We start from the raw sequence: 15,858 nt of genomic DNA on the forward strand, positions 1-15,858 counted from the left end.
CTCCTAAGTTCCAGTCATGAATTTTTTAACAGCCTGATAGAACTCTTTAATTGTCTCATGACTCCTCAAATTCAGCATGTCTGACTGAATTAATCCTTTCCTTTTCAGGCTGCCATAATTTACTAGTATCTCCCTTTCTTTCACTTAGAAATGGCCCCAGTTACTGAGGGCCTAACTCTGGATCTCCCATTGTTTCCTCCGTCTCTTCCTCACTTCCCCATTCTGATCCTACCCCCATCCTCAGTACCTGCTTGGTAGACTCAGATCACTGTGCTGCTTTTGGAACGATTTTCCCCCCAAATAAGTCTGAATTAATTTGGCTCATTTGGTCTACCTCATTTAATATGGTATTACCCATAAAATTCGTTCATGTTGTTATTTTTCACCTTTTATCCATTATGTGAAAAACAGGAGAAAACACAAACCGATCATTTCTTTGAAACTGTTAGGTAGGCTGAAGATATTATTTATGCAGCTTTGTATCAGCATAATTTTAGTTCATAATTGTAAATGTGAAATTTTCTGATTATAAGGTTTTTAAACAGTTTTTTGTATGTAAACGGAGTACCACAGTTTCCTTATTTATCCTGAATTAATATATTTAAAGGAACACAGTATATGTATTCTACTTTGTTTTCCTGTTCCTGCAGGAAATTAATACAATTCAACCCAATTTTGTTATATTTAAATCTATTGGTTGAACTATAAGGTAGAAATACTTGATTATAATTTTTGAATTGTACTTCAGAGGTTAATAACATAGTTATTTATTTATTTATTTATTTATTTATTTTTATTCTTATGTTAATCCCCATACATTACATCATTAGTTTTAGATGAAGTGTTCCATGATTCATTGTTTGTGCATAACACCCAGTGCTCCATGCAGAATGTGCCCTCCTCAAAACCCACCACCAGGCCAACCCATCCTCCCACCCCCCTCCCCTCTAGAACCCTCAGTTTGTTTTTCAGAATAACATAGTTTTTTAAATAGAGCTGTTGAAACATGGAGAGGAAGATAAACTTTCATTTTATGTGGACTCATGTCTGTTTTGAAATACTGCTTTCATACATGCTGGAAAATCTTCATCTGCATTTTTTGAATACAGTTGTTTGTAGTATAGTGGAAACTTACATAATTATCTCTAGATCTTCAACTTTGTGGTGGAATTCTGATAAGCACCCACAGTAAAAGTTTTAAGATGCCTGCATGCTTTTGCAGTGTTAAAAAGGACACCCACCTTGATACTTAACCTTAGAAAAGATAGCCTATGACGTATACGCATCTTTAATAGAAATGGGAAGGAAGAGGTCTTTTTGTGCATATTATAGACATTATGTTTTCTTGTAATATTTAGAAGATTATATAATATTTTAAGCTTTTTTTTTTTTTGAAGATTTATTTGAGAGAGAGCAAGCATGAGCAGGAGAGGGGCAGAAGGAGAGAGAGAAGCAAACTCCCCACTGAGCAGGGAGCCCAATGCAGGGCTCCATCCCAGTACCCTGGAATCATGACCTGAGCCCAAGGCAGACACTTAATCGACTGAGCCACCCAGGCACCCCAAGATTATATAATATTTTAAAGTCTCCACTTAACAAATTAAATGCAGAACACTACATATCCTAGAGTGAAAATCAAGAAACTTCTCTCTACCTTAAAGTTAATTGAATTAACAGACAAAAATTTTTATTCTGGCTTTATTTTAATAATTGAACTAGAGTCATCATGCCTATAAAGAGTCTTTTTTTTTCACTTGGGATCATCATTGATGTTCTACCATTTAGAGCACCTCCAACAGTGGAAGGAAAGCCAAAGTGGGATGCTCTGTGCTTGAACCACACAGGCCCTTGGTCACATTATTTTCCCCTACATATACATATTTCTAACAATACGGTTACTGATTTCCGTGTTTATACCAGGTGCTAAGTGAGGAAGAGGGATAACAATAGGCAGATAAACTGACTGAAATGAGGAGTCACACTCAGCAGTCTTCTACAAAAGAAGAAGAAAAAAATCACCAGAAGTAGTCATTTCAAAAATGAGACCCAGCAATTCCACTCCTAAGGCTATTTCTATGATAAATGAAAACTTAGGTCCACACAAAAACTTGTGCACCAATGTTCATAGGAGCATATTTCATTGTAGCCAGAATGTGGAATAGGTTCACATGTTTATCAGTTGATGCATAAACAAATGTGGTGTATCCATACAATGTGTTGTTATTTGGCAATAAAAAGGAGTGAAGTACTGAAACACGTTGTAACATGGATGAATCTTGAAAATGTTAGGCTAGGTGAAAGAGGCCACGTACAAAGTCCACATATTATATGAGTCCATTCCATGTATATGACATGTCAGAATAGCAAATCCATGGAGACAGAAAGTTGATAAGTGATTGCCAGGAGCTAGGGAAATGGGAGTGACTCCTGATGGACTTGGAGTTTCTTTGTGAGATGGTGAAAATGTTCTAAAATTGGTTGTGGTGATAATTGTACAGCTTGATGAATATACTAAAAATCATTGACTTGTGTACCTTAATTGGGTGAGTTGTGTGATTATATGAATTATATCTCAATAAATCTGTTAAAGTATAGCAGGTTGGGATCATTGGGAGAAAGTATAGCAGATAATTTTTGTGAATGGGAGTGGTTAGTTCTCTATACTATAAGCTTGGGTATTCCTCTTATAGTACAGAAATCATTGATACAGTAGAAAGTAATTGGGAAACTATGTGTTATAAAGGAAATTATAGTAATTTGTGTCCCTTACTATCTGTTTTTAAAAATCCACCTATCAGGAGTGGTTAGCATTAACATTCATCTTTAAGCTCTTACTGATTTTAGAATGACTTGTTTTCCAAGTGTTTCATATAGTTGAAGTTGTTGCCATGTCTTTCGATGCAAACATGAGGATTAGTTGAAAATTTGATTGTTGTTTTCTTGTCATTAAAAAGCCTAGGTAAAATAATTTTCAAAAGATATGCTAAAAGAAATTATTGCATCTAACTTACAGCGTTTCTTTTATGGCTTAAAAATCTAAGATTTAGCAGTCGTTTAGTATATTTAGTATAAATGTGAAATCTAAGAGCTGATAACAGGTTGATACATATAGCATTAATACATAAATAGAATTAAATACTTTTACTTGGCTAACAGATACTGGTCAAGGGAAAAAGGGAAGTTTGGATTATGATACAGATTTTTTTCTCCAGTAACACAGAATTTGATATAGCTCATTTCTAATAAAAAAAAATTTACATTAGGAATTCACTGGAGGGTATGAACTACTGGAAATGGTCTTTAAAAAGTATGGTATGAAATCTTGATGGTAGTTTTCAGGATTAAAAAATAACTGATTTACTTGGCTTTTCTCCATTTAAAGAATGATTTTGGAAACACAGCTGTATTTTGTTCCCTGCTCTTGACATATGGATAAGGAAGAACTATGGGGATAGTGTCAGGGACATGATTCTAGATCTAAAACATTTTCTCTGCCCCAGCACCTCCCTTCACCCCTCATGACCTGTTTAACACACTGTTACTGGTTTGGAAATTTGTCATATATCTTGAGTGTATTGGGACTGAACAAGAGAACCAGGTGGGGAGAGAGAGAGAGAGAAGGAGAATGTAGAGAACAAAAAACTAAAAATACAGTGACACATGGAGCGTTAAAACCAGTTCATGTCTGAATCTAAGAAAAATTATGAAAAGAAAAATGAAGAGCACATGCAGATATAAAGTGAGTAAAGGCAAGAGTTAGGAATGAATCTTGGGATCCATGGGAATCTGCTGTAGTGGACTACAGAGGGAAAGCTGTGTTAATTGGTGATGGAGTTTTAAATTGTTAATGTTGAAATTTCATTTGTGGGAAGGATGCCAACCAGATATTATAAAGTTGTGGCTGAAGAGACAGGTCTGAACTGACTTTTAGCTAAGCCTGTATGTATTTATTTGTTCTCCATATGCCACCAAAGTGTAGTTAAAGTTTGAAATTATTAAAATGGGTTTGCTGTCCTGATAAGATTTAAATTTTTTCAACACCTTATAATTAAGGTTTTCTTCCACTTTATTACTTTACTTTTTTTTTTTTTTTTTTTAAGGTAAAGTATACAGACATCCTTGATTCTTGGAAATCTATATCCTCCTAAACATGATTAAATATATTTAGAGATATTTGTCTTTATCAGGTGATTTTAAACTTTAAATAATTAAGCATAATTCACATTTCCTTTTCTAACCAGGAACCTTTTGAGGATGGATTTGCCAACGGGGAAGAAAGTACTCCAACCAGAGATGCTGTGGTCACATACACTGCGGAAAGTAAAGGAGTTGTGAAGTTTGGCTGGATCAAGGGTGTATTAGTATGTACCTATAGATTGATTTTTAGACTTACAGCATTTATGTTTATTATAAAATCTTCCTAATGTTCTCATCATCTCTTAAGAGAGCTCTTCTTTCTCTTTTTATGTGAGTGTTATGGAAGACCAAATTAATAACTTGTACCTCCTTTTCTTGTGGATATTAAATTCAGTAAAGGAAACAGGATGTATGTATTAACAGAATCATATTATACTTGATTTCCTCTAAATTATATTTTATTACCTCTTGTAAATCTCACATATTGTCATTTTTCAGAAATTAAATATGAAACTATTAAATTGATGGGAGCATCAGAATCAAGAAAGCTGAGCAGGCAGTAAGGCTGATCTATTTCTGCCTCCTTTCCTGCTACCCCATTATTTTTTGAAGAGAAATGTATGAAAGTTAACATGGAACAGAATGAAGGAGAAATTGTTTTCTTAAGTGTTGAGGTCACTTCACAAATAGGTTCAGGTGATTAAGTTTCAGATGTACTTCTGTTTTTCTGTGTTGGAATAGGCACTAACTGACTGGAGGAGACTGGGAGACTAAATGACTTCCATTGGGACTTTGGGAGCACTTAATTAGAGTCATGTTGACATTTAGGGGAGAAGTAGGGGGAAAATCGCAGTTCCAGTAGTAATTTCATTGCTTAATCAATAGGGTAAACGTGAAGCTCCAGATAGTATTGTTTTTCCTATTCTATTTTAGTATTTTAGACGACTGTGTTCTATGTATAATGATAAAATGCAATAGAAGAAATAAATTGGGGAAACTCATAGTTCAGAGGTTTTTTGTTGTTGTTTTGTTTTATTTTGTTTTTTTTTATGTTACATTAGCCACCATACAGTGTATCATTTGTTCACAGTTTTAAAGGGTGTGTGAAAGGCACCTGGGTGGCTCAGTAGGTTGGGCGTCTGCCTTCGGCTCGGGTTGTGATCCTAGAGTGCCTGGCTGGCTCAGTCAAAGGAATATGCAACTCTTGATCTCGGGGTTGTGAGTCTGAGCCTCACATTGGGTATAGGGATTACTTAAATAAGTAAATAAACTTTAAAAAAAAAAAAAAGATGTGTGAACAATTAGCATTTTGTTTTGACATACTTTGTAATACTTAAATCTTCTGAAGAAATCATGAAATAAGGATGTTATTAAAGAATAAGCAAAAATTAAACTTAGTTGCATTGATAAATAGGAATAGGAACTATTTTTTTAGGGTTGAAGTGGTAAAAGATTTCTTTTACCTTGTTTAGTACCTTTTGCTGTTTTGTTTTAGATCATTGTGGTGTTATGTTACACTTAAATTAGTTCACATTTTAGCTCTCATTAAGTTCTTTTAAAAAAGTATTACAAAGAGAAGGATAAGAGATTTTAAATGTCTTTCTTTAATTTTAAATGGATATTGTCCTCCTTTTGGCTAGTTTTGTGTTTACTAATGTATTAAGTTTGATCACTTGCCTTCATCTGGAACTTGTCCTCTTTTCTTTCCTAGGTACGTTGTATGTTAAACATCTGGGGTGTTATGCTCTTCATTAGATTGTCATGGATTGTGGGTCAAGCTGGAATAGGTAAGCAAAGTTATATACTGCTTGATTCATTTGAGAATGAAAAAGTGAAGTAGCCTTGTGCTTGTCTAGGCTGTGAACCTCATAGCATTCAAACAATTGGAATTATTCTAAGCTATTTTCTCGTTTGTATCAGATTATTGTCTTAATGTCTTAAAAATTTTTTTCAAAATTTTGGTTAGATTTTTCTAAAATGGGATAAAAATAAGGTAATTGTTAAATATAATGTAAATTTTGTAGACTAACCAGTTCTAGATAAGGCAGGTTGAAATAAATATGTCTCTTTTCTTTTTCCCTGAAGGTCTGTCGGTTGTTGTAATTATCATGGCCACTGTTGTGACAACTATCACAGGATTGTCTACTTCAGCAATAGCTACTAATGGATTTGTACGTGGAGGTAAATTCAGTCTTTTCACATCATTGTCACCAGATTACTGTTACTAAGTAAACTGAGGTCTAAATTTTTAAATTATTTTTATCTTAAAAACAACATAGGTCTGTATAGGTGAGAAACTTGCTACTAAGTACTTTCAAACTAGCATATTAGAATATAAAATTTAATTTTGGCCCATACATAAATATGTATGCTTGAGATTACTTAGGACGTTCATTGTATTTGGTAGCAAGAATGGAGCTTCTGACCTGGTTTCTTCTCCATTGGGTTGTCCCTTCCTTCCTTCCTGGTTTTAGCCCTTGGATCAATAGCATGCATCCTGTATTTGGTCAGTATTATATAGGTGTAACCTCATTCCTCCCCCTTTAGGGAAACTTAGGGAGAGTTCTTTTCCCATGATCTGACAGCTTGTGTGAGTTACACCTGGGACTCTGAATCCATACTATCAACTCTAGCTCTCTTCTTTGGGTGCCCTGAGGCCTCTTTCATTGGAATCCACAAGATCTGCCTTGTGAGATTTTACCTTCCCAGGGAGAGCACCCAGGAGACCAGGAGAATTGCCTGGGGACCCCTGTGAACAAGAAGAAAAGAATTGCATTTTCCAAATCAAAACTCATCATTTAGCTGAAGTGAGGACATCCCTAGAGAAAGGAAAGAAAATAGACTTTACCAGCTTCTATACAGTGGTCATAGCAATCAGCTGAGAAGAGAATCTACTTGTAACATCTGCCTCACCTGTTCTACAGACCCGTATTTGACATTATACATAGACAATTTCTGCCTTGTCTGCACCAGGTATTTAGAGAGAGAACTAGATTGAGCCTTTCATTTTTCTTCATTGTCTTCATATTACATACCAGAAGATCAAGATCACTATGGCCTGCGGGAAGCTGGTAGCCATATGTCCATGCTGAGCATGCGTGACTGTTGGCTGAAGTTGTACATGTACATGAGTCTAGATTGAGCTATATTGGGGTGTAAGATGTGGATATGTCCAAAAGAGTTAATCAGACAACACTGAGAGATTCTTTTTGACTTCTTATGTATTGTGCCCCATGCTTCATTTATTTCTGCTACTGTTGGGGAATGGTAGTAAAAGAAGAAATGGATGTGGTGGACCAGCAAATTATCAAAGTATTTCTCCTTCTCTTCAGGCTTTCCAATTAAGGTTGTAAGCCTCAGTGGGGCATGAAGGCACTGGCAGCATGAACCCCAGAGATTATTCTCCATGTGAACTCAAGCTTAGGGGAAGCATAGATTTTCCTGCATTGGGACTAAAAAGCCATTTCATCTTTCAATACTATCAGTAGTTTTCGTATGTATTCATAAATACATCTACCTCAGACTCTGACCACATACTTTGAAACTTTGCTAGAAGGTGTTCATTTTTCACTTGTCAGTTGGTGACTTTGGAAACCTGGCTGATCCTTTACAGAATACAGGCAAGTTGTATCATCCTCAGTGAAAGTTTTTTGGAGATTTTTTTCAATGACTGTAAGCCCCTTCTGTCACCGCTTAATCTGCTTCATGGACTTGGACAGCCCTAATGGGATTTATTTTGGTTTCATGAAAAAACAGGATTTTCCCCATATGAGAAAGTAGATACAGGTCTAAATCTGGCAAGAATATATCGCACCCTGTAGTCATGATTCTAAATTGAAAGTATTAGTGTGACTTACACATTTTATCCCAAAAGTGCATGTTGCTTAGTACTGTATGCAAAAATTACGTATAACAAATGACCAACCCAGTAGCAGTGAACCACCTCCTAGTGCCCACGTGGTATATTTTCAGTCAGAGGAACCAGAGGACCTTGGAGAAATGATTGGTTCCAGATCTGGGCAGGAAGCGTACTTTAAGAGCCTAGACATTTTTTCACATTGGAAAGTAAAGAAGGTGTAACAGAGGCTACTAGTTTCAGGTCAAAAGGACCCAGGAGCCAATTTGAAGAGGCTGATGCTGACTTGAGTTTGCTTAGTTTGAACAGCAGTACTACTACTACTAATAACTAATTTAAATGAAGACATAATATATGATTAAATCCTTAAGTTCACAGACACCACAAAAAGATCTTATTTTTTTACCTTTGAAGAATGCTAGGGAACTAACTTATGAAGATTGATAAATGTGAAGAATCTCATCAACATGAGGTTCATCAAGTTTTCCTGAATGAAAGTTTCCTTACCTAAAGTCAGTGTAATCAAGAAATTGATGAGATTTGTTCTTTGATAATTGTTCTACGTAGCAAGAGAAGGAAAGAGAATTAAAATATTCCAACTTTGTAAGCTCTTTACTCAGTAAAAGTATCTGTGAAGTATTGTTTCCTGAGAAATTGAATCTGAATTATACCATGCCTGTAGATCCAGAAAGCATTTTATAGAATATACAGAGGAGAGAGGAACTTATTAAATGGCACTATCGCATGATAGCAGATTCCAGAGTAGGAATCTCTCTGGAACAAGGAATCTTTAAGTTGTCTCTACACCCAACATGAGGCTTAAACTCACAACCATGACATCCAGAGTTGCATGCTTCACTGACCAAGCTAGCCAGGCACCCCAGGAATCTTCCTTGTTTGACATAATTTTCCAAGGAGAAAGAAAGTGTGGGAGTTACGGTTTAAAGCAAACTGTAAGAGACTCATTTTATAGGTGTGAGTTTGTTTGCCATTTCTAACAGTAAACTGCTTTGTCTTTAAGTGGGGGGGGGGGGGTGGGGGGCCAAGAGTGCCAGGTTTGGATCTCCTCTAGCCCAATCACTGAGGACTTGATTTTTACTTCTCTTAAAATGGGTACACAGGGAAGAGAGGAATAGAGCTATAAATACCCACAAGTCAGGGTGCCAAAGGCTTAGATTGGAGAAATAGAGGGATACCATGGAAATAGTGATGTCTGGAGATCCATCTCAATTTTCTGTGACTGGAGGTTGATTATTAAGGGAATTAATAAGGAAATATTTTACCTAAAGGTTGTGGTTGCTCTGTATAGTAATTTCAATTTGGAGAGCTCCTTTTGAACTTGCCTAGTTATCTTGTTAATATAAAGAATTATTTCTTGATTGGATTCTTTGTTCTTTGGGTGTTGAGTTTGATGAGTTCTTTATAGATTTTGGATACTAGCCCTTTATCTGATATGTCATTTGCAAATATCTTCTCCCATTCTGTCGGTTCTCTTTTGGTTTTGTTGACTGTTTCCTTTGCTGTGCAAAAGCTTTTTATCTTGATGAAGTCCCAATAGTTCATTTTTGCCCTTGCTTCCCTTGCCTTTGGTGATGTTTCTAGGAAGAAGTTGCTTCGGCTGAGGTCAAAGAGGTTGCTGCCTGTGTTCTCCTTTAGGATTTGGATGGACTCCTGTCTCACATTGAGGTCTTTCAACCATTTGGAGTCTATTTTTGTGTGTGGTGTAAGGAAATGGTCCAGTTTCATTCTTCTGCATGTGGCTATCCAGTTTTCCCAACACCATTTGTTGAAGAGACTGTCTTTGTTCCATTGGACATTCTTTCCTGCTTTGTCGAAGATTAGTTGACCATAGAGTTGAGGGTCCATTTCTGGGCTCTCTATTCTGTTCCATTGATCTATGTGTCTGTTTTTGTGCCAATACCATGCTGTCTTGATGATGACAGCTTTGTAATAGAGCTTGAAGTCTGGAAATGTGATGCCGCCGGCTTTGCTTTTCTTTTTCAACATTCCCCTGGCTATGCGGGGTCTTTTCTGGTTCCATAGAAATTTTAGGATTATTTGTTCATTTCTTTGAAAAAAGTGGATGGTATTTTGATGGGGATTGCATTGAATGTGTAGATTGCTCTAGGTAGCCTTGACATCTTCACAATATTTGTTCTTCCAATCCATGAGCATGGAACGTTTTTCCATTTCTTTGTGTCTTCCTCAGTTTCTTTCATGAGTATTTTATAGTTTTCTGAGTACAGATCCTTTGTCTCTTTGGTTAGATTTATTCCTAGGTATCTTATGGTTTGGGGTGCAATTGTAAATGGGATCGACTCCTTAATTTCTCTTTCTTCTGTCTTGTTGTTGGTATATAGGAATGCCACTGACTTCTGTGCATTGATTTTATATCCTGCCACTTTACTGAATTCCTGTATGAGTTCTAGCAATTTTGGGGTGGAGTCTTTTGGGTTTTCCACATAAAGTATTGTATCATCTGCAAAGAGTGAGAGTTTGACTTCTTCTTTGCCAATTTGGATGCCTTTGATTTCTTTTTGTTGTCTGATTGCTGTGGCTAGGACTTCCAATACTATGTTGAATAGCAGTGGTGATAGTGGACATCCCTGCCGCGTTCCTGACCTTAGGGGGAAAGCTCTCAGTTTTTCCCCATTGAGAATAGTATTCGCTGTAGGTTTTTCATAGATGGCTTTTATGATATTGAGGTATGTACCCTCTATGCCTATACTCTGAAGAGTTTTGATCAAGAAAGGATGCTGTACTTTGTCAAAAGCTTTTTCTGCATCTGTTGAGAGGATCATATGATTCTTGTTCTTTCTTTTGTTAATGTATTGTATCACATTGATTTGTGGATGTTGAACCAACCTTGCAGCCCAGGGATAAATCCCACTTGGTCATGGTGAATAATCCTTTTAATGTACTGTTGGGTCCTATTGGCTAGTATTTTGGTGAGAATTTTTGCATCCTTGTTCATCAGGGATATTGGTCTGTAATTCTCCTTTTTGATGGGGTCTTTGTCTGGTTTTGGGATCAAGGTAATGTTGGCTTCATAAAATGAGTTTGGAAGTTTTCCTTCCGTTTCTATTTTTTGGAACAGTTTCAGAAGAATAGGTATTAATTCTTCTTGAAATGTTTGGTAGAATTCCCCTGGGAAGCCATCTGACCCTGGGCTTTTGTTTTTTGGGAGATTTTTGATGACTGCTTCAATTTCCTTAGTGGTTATAGGTCTGTTCAGGTTTTCTATTTCATCCTGGTTCAGTTTTGGTAGTTGATACATCTCTAGGAATGCATCCATCTCTTCCAGGTTATCTAATTTGCTGGCATAGAGTTGCTCATAATATGTTCTTATAATTGTTTGTATTTCTTTGGTGTTGGTTGTGATCTCTCCTCTTTCATTCATGATTTTGTTGATTTGGGTCATATCTCTTCTCTTTTTGATGAGTCTGGCCAGGGGTTTATCAATCTCGTTAATTCTTTCAAAAACCAGCTCCTAGTTTCGTTGATGTGTTCTACTATTCTTTTGGTTTCTATTTCATTGATTTCTGTTCTGATCTTTATTATTTCTCTTCTCCTGCTGGGTTTAGGCTTTATTTGCTGTTCTTTCTCCAGCTCCTTTAGGTGTAGGGTTAGGTTGTGTATTTGAGACCTTTCATGTTTCTTGAGAAAGGCTTGTATTGCTATATACTTTCCTCTTAGGACTGCCTTTGCTGCATCCCAAAGATTTTGAACAGTTGTGTTTTCATTTTATTGGTTTCCATGTATTTTTTTAATTCTTCTTTAATTTCCTGGTTGACCCATTCATTCTTCAGTAGGATGCTCTTTAGCCTCCATGTATTTGAGTTCTTTCCGACTTTCCTCTTGTGATTGAGGTCTAGTTTCAAAGCATTGTGGTCTGAAAATAGGCAGGGAATGATCCCAATCTTTTGGTACCGGTTGAGACCTGATTTATGACCTAGGATGTGATCTATTCTGGAGAATGTTCCATGGGCACTAGAGAAGAATGTGTATTCCGTTGCTTTGGGGTGGAATGTTCTGAATATGTCTGTGAAGTCCATTTGGTCCAATGTGTCATTTAAAGTCTTTATTTCCTTGTTGATCTTTTGCTTAGACGATCTGTCCATTTCAGTGAGGGGGATGTTAAAGTCCCCCACTATTATTGTTGTCGATGTGTTTCTTTGCTTTTGTTATTAATTGCCTTATATAATTGGCTGCTCCCATGTTAGGGGCATAGATATTTACAATTGTTAGATCTTCTTGTTGGATAGATCCTTTAAGTGGGATATAGTGTCCTTCCTCATCTCTTATTACAGTCTTTGGTTTAAAATCTAATTTGTCTGATATAAGGATTGCCACCCCAGCTTTCTTTTGGTGTCCATTAGCATGGTAAATGGTTTTCCACCCCCTCACTTTCAATCTGGGGGTGTCTTTGGTTCTAAAATGAGTCTCTTGCAGACAGCATATCAATGGGTCTTGTTTTTTAATCCAGTGTGTTAGCCTGTGTCTTTTGATTGGGGCATTTAGCCCATTTACATTCAGGGTAACTATTGAAAGATAGGAATTTAGTGCCATTGTATTGCCTGTAAGGTGACTGTTACCATATATTGTCTGTGTTCCTTTCTGGTCTGTGTTGCTTTTAGGCTCTCTCTTTGCTTAGAGGACCCCTTTCAAGATTTCCTGTAGGGCTGGTTTTGTGTTTGCAAATTCCTTCAGTTTTTGTTTGTCCTGGAAGCTTTTTATCTCTCCTTCAATTTTCAATGACAGCCTAGCTGGATATAGTATTCTTGGCTGCATATTTTTCTCATTTAGTGCTCTGAATATATCCTGCCAGTCCTTTCTGGCCTGCCAGGTCTCTGTGGATAGGTCTGTTGCCAATCTAATGTTTCTACCATTGTAGGTTACATATCTCTTCTCCCGAGCTGCTTTCAGGATTTTCTCTTTGTTTATGAGACTCGTAAGTTTTACTATTATATGTCGGGGTGTTGACCTATTTTTATTGATTTTGAGAGGGGTTCTCTGTGCTTCCTGGATTTTCATGCCTGTTTCTTTCCCCAAATTAGGGAAGTTCTCTGCTATAATTTGCTCCATTATACCTTCTGGCCCTCTCTCTCTTTCTTCTTCTTCTGGGATCCCAATTATTCTAATGTTGTTTCGTCTTACGGTATCGCTTATCTCTCGAATTCTGCCCTCGTGATCCAGTAGTTGTTTATCTCTCTTTTTCTCAGCTTCTTTATTTTCCATCATTTCATCTTCTATATTACTGATTCTCTCTTCTGCCTCATTTATTCTAGCACTTAGCGCCCCCATTTTTTATTGCACCTCATTAATAGCCTTTTTGATTTCTACTTGGTTGGATTTTAGCTCTTTTACTTCTCCAAAAAGGGTTTCTCTAATAACTTCCATATTTTTTTCAAGCCCAGCTAGTATCTTTAAAGTGATGATTTTGAACTCTAGATCTGACATCGTACTAATGTCCGTATTGAGTAGGTCCCTGGCAGTCGGTACTACCTCTTGTTCTTTTTGTTGAGGTGATTTTTTCCGTCTCATCATTTTGTGCAGAGGAGAAAAGATTAATGAGAGAACAAAATGCTAGCAGAGTAACCACGTCCCCAGAAAATATACTCTAAACAAATCAGAAAAGACCTGAAGCAGTGGGATAAGAAAGGGAAAGAGAGCAAAAGGAAAAAGAAAAAAAAGAAAAAGATAAAGATAAAAACAAAAACAAAAACAAAAACAAAACAAAACAACAACAAAAAAACAAACAAACAAAAAAAACCAGAATGTGATCAAATATGATCAGGCTGGTATATAGATCAGTGCCACACACTAGATTTGGGGTGTATTTTGGTCTTTTAGAGGAAAGTGCCTCCCAAAATTTTAAAGAAAGAAAAACTTATATATGTACAAAAATAAGGGTTGATATGATGAAGGGATGGAATATGACTGTAAAGATGGAAATTATAAAAAATTTTATAAAAGGAATTGATAAGTTGTTTGAAAAAAGAAAGAAGAGGATTTAAAAAAAGAAAAAAGAAAAAGAAAAAAAAAGGGAGAGGATGTGATCAGGCAGGGGAATAGAAAACACCATATACTAGAGATTTAGGGTATATTTTAATCTGTTAGAAGAAACTATCTCAAAATTTTAAAGAGAGAACAACTTATATATATAAGCCAAAAATACGGGTAACTACTATGAAGGGATAGAATATGACTCTAAAAATGAAAATTAAAAATGTTTTTTTTTTAAAAAAAGGGAGTGATAAGATGTTGGTTGAAAAAGGGAAAAAGAAAAATTCAAAAAGAAATAAAAAGACAAAAAGACAGTTAAAAAAAATTAACTTTGAAAGACTAAAGAGTCATGGTAAAAAAGCCGTGAATTCTATGTGCAGTATTCCCCTAGCGCTGGAGTTCTGCCGTTCTCATTGATCGGTAAACTTGGTCTTGGCCGGCTGTTCTCGCTGATCTTCAGGGGAGGGGCCTGTTGCCGTGGTTTCCAAATGTCTCTGCCGGAGGCGGAATTGCCCCGCCCTTGCCTGGTCCGGGCTAAGTCATCTGCTCGGGTTTGCTCTCCGGGGCTTTTGTTCCCTGCGAGCTTTCCGTACAGCTTTGGAGGCAGAGAGTGAAAATGGCGGCCTCCCAGTCTCCGCCCCGGAGGAGCCGAGAACTCGGGGCCCCACTCCTCAGTGAGCCCCCAGAGACAAGCAGTCACTCCCGGCTCCCCCCAGTCTCCCGCCGCACTCTGTGCTCAACCGGCCTGTGACCGCGCGCCTCTATCTCTGGCACCCGACCCCGGGTGGAGTCCCCAAACCCAGCAGATCCCTGCGGTGCACTCCCGCGCGGCTCCTCCCGGGGGAGGAAGGGGAGTCTCCCCGGATCTGCCGCTTGTGGGGTCCCTGCTGGAGGAGCAGGGGCCCGACTGTGCCGCGGATCACGGTCCATGGCCACCCCGAGCTGAGAGCCCGCGCCTGGGCTCCGCCTCTGCAGCCGGCTTCCCCGCTCCGATCCCTGGGAGCTCTGCCGCCCTCAGGCACCCCCGGTCTTTCTGTGACCCCGAGGGTCCTGAGACCACACTGTCCCGGGGGGTTCCACCCCCCGCTTGGCCACCAGAGTGACGTCCCTCGGCGGAGCAGACTTTTAAAAGTTCCGACTTTGTGCCCCGCGGCTCTATCACTTGCCAGAAGCGGCCGACGGAGGCCCCTCCCCCGCCGTCTATCCTCCCGAATATCGCCTCGGATTCACTTCTCCGCACGTCCTACCTTCCAGAAAGTGGTCGCCCCTCTGATGAGAGAGTTGTTGCTCTTCTTTTCTTCGATCTCCTGTTGAGTTTGTAGGTGTTCAGAATGGTTTGATTCCTATCCAGCTGAATTCCTGAGAGGAGACGAAATCCAGGTCTCCTACTCCTCTGCCATCTTGCTCCGCCCCCTCTGGTGTACTTATTAATTATAATAGACGAGCTCTGAGCAACAATTGTTAAATAGTTTATCATTAATAATTTTATGTTTTTGTTATTTTCACCTTTTGATTTGTTTTTTCCTCAATACACCAACAAAACTTTTTTTTTTTTTTAAGATTTTATTTATTTGACAGAGAGACACAGTGAGAGAGGGAACACAAGTGGGGGAGAGGGAGAAGCAGGCTTCCCACTGAGCAGGGAGCCCAATGCGGGGCTCGATCCCAGGACCTTGGGATCATGACCTGAGCTGAAGGCAGACGTTTAACGACTGAGCCACCCAGGTGCCCCACAAAACCTTTATTTTACACAATTTCCACAGATACTGTAAAATACATAGATGGTTCATGTATATTGATCATTTCTCCACGGGAGATAAAGGATGTCTGTCGCAAACTTTTCATTTTCCCCTGTTTCG

At 38.0% G+C, this 15,858-nt stretch overlaps 1 protein-coding gene across 2 annotated transcripts in view; it reads left to right on the forward strand.

Annotated features, from left to right (window-relative positions):
* The window catches only part of SLC12A2 (solute carrier family 12 member 2), a 106,284-nt gene that overhangs the window by 23,358 nt on the left and 67,068 nt on the right, over positions 1 to 15,858 (forward strand). For both annotated transcript variants that reach the window (XM_045892066.3, XM_045892070.3), the window contains exons 2-4: positions 4,242 to 4,361; positions 5,849 to 5,924; positions 6,223 to 6,318. In XM_045892066.3, the coding sequence (XP_045748022.2) occupies positions 4,242 to 4,361; positions 5,849 to 5,924; positions 6,223 to 6,318 (292 nt within the window). The remainder of the gene's footprint in view (positions 1 to 4,241; positions 4,362 to 5,848; positions 5,925 to 6,222; positions 6,319 to 15,858) is intronic.

Source organism: Mirounga angustirostris, unplaced genomic scaffold (genome assembly GCF_029215605.1).
Source record: "Mirounga angustirostris isolate CCGP_5_RB_7025 unplaced genomic scaffold, mMirAng1.0.hap1 SCAF_7, whole genome shotgun sequence".
NCBI lineage: Eukaryota > Metazoa > Chordata > Mammalia > Carnivora > Phocidae > Mirounga > Mirounga angustirostris.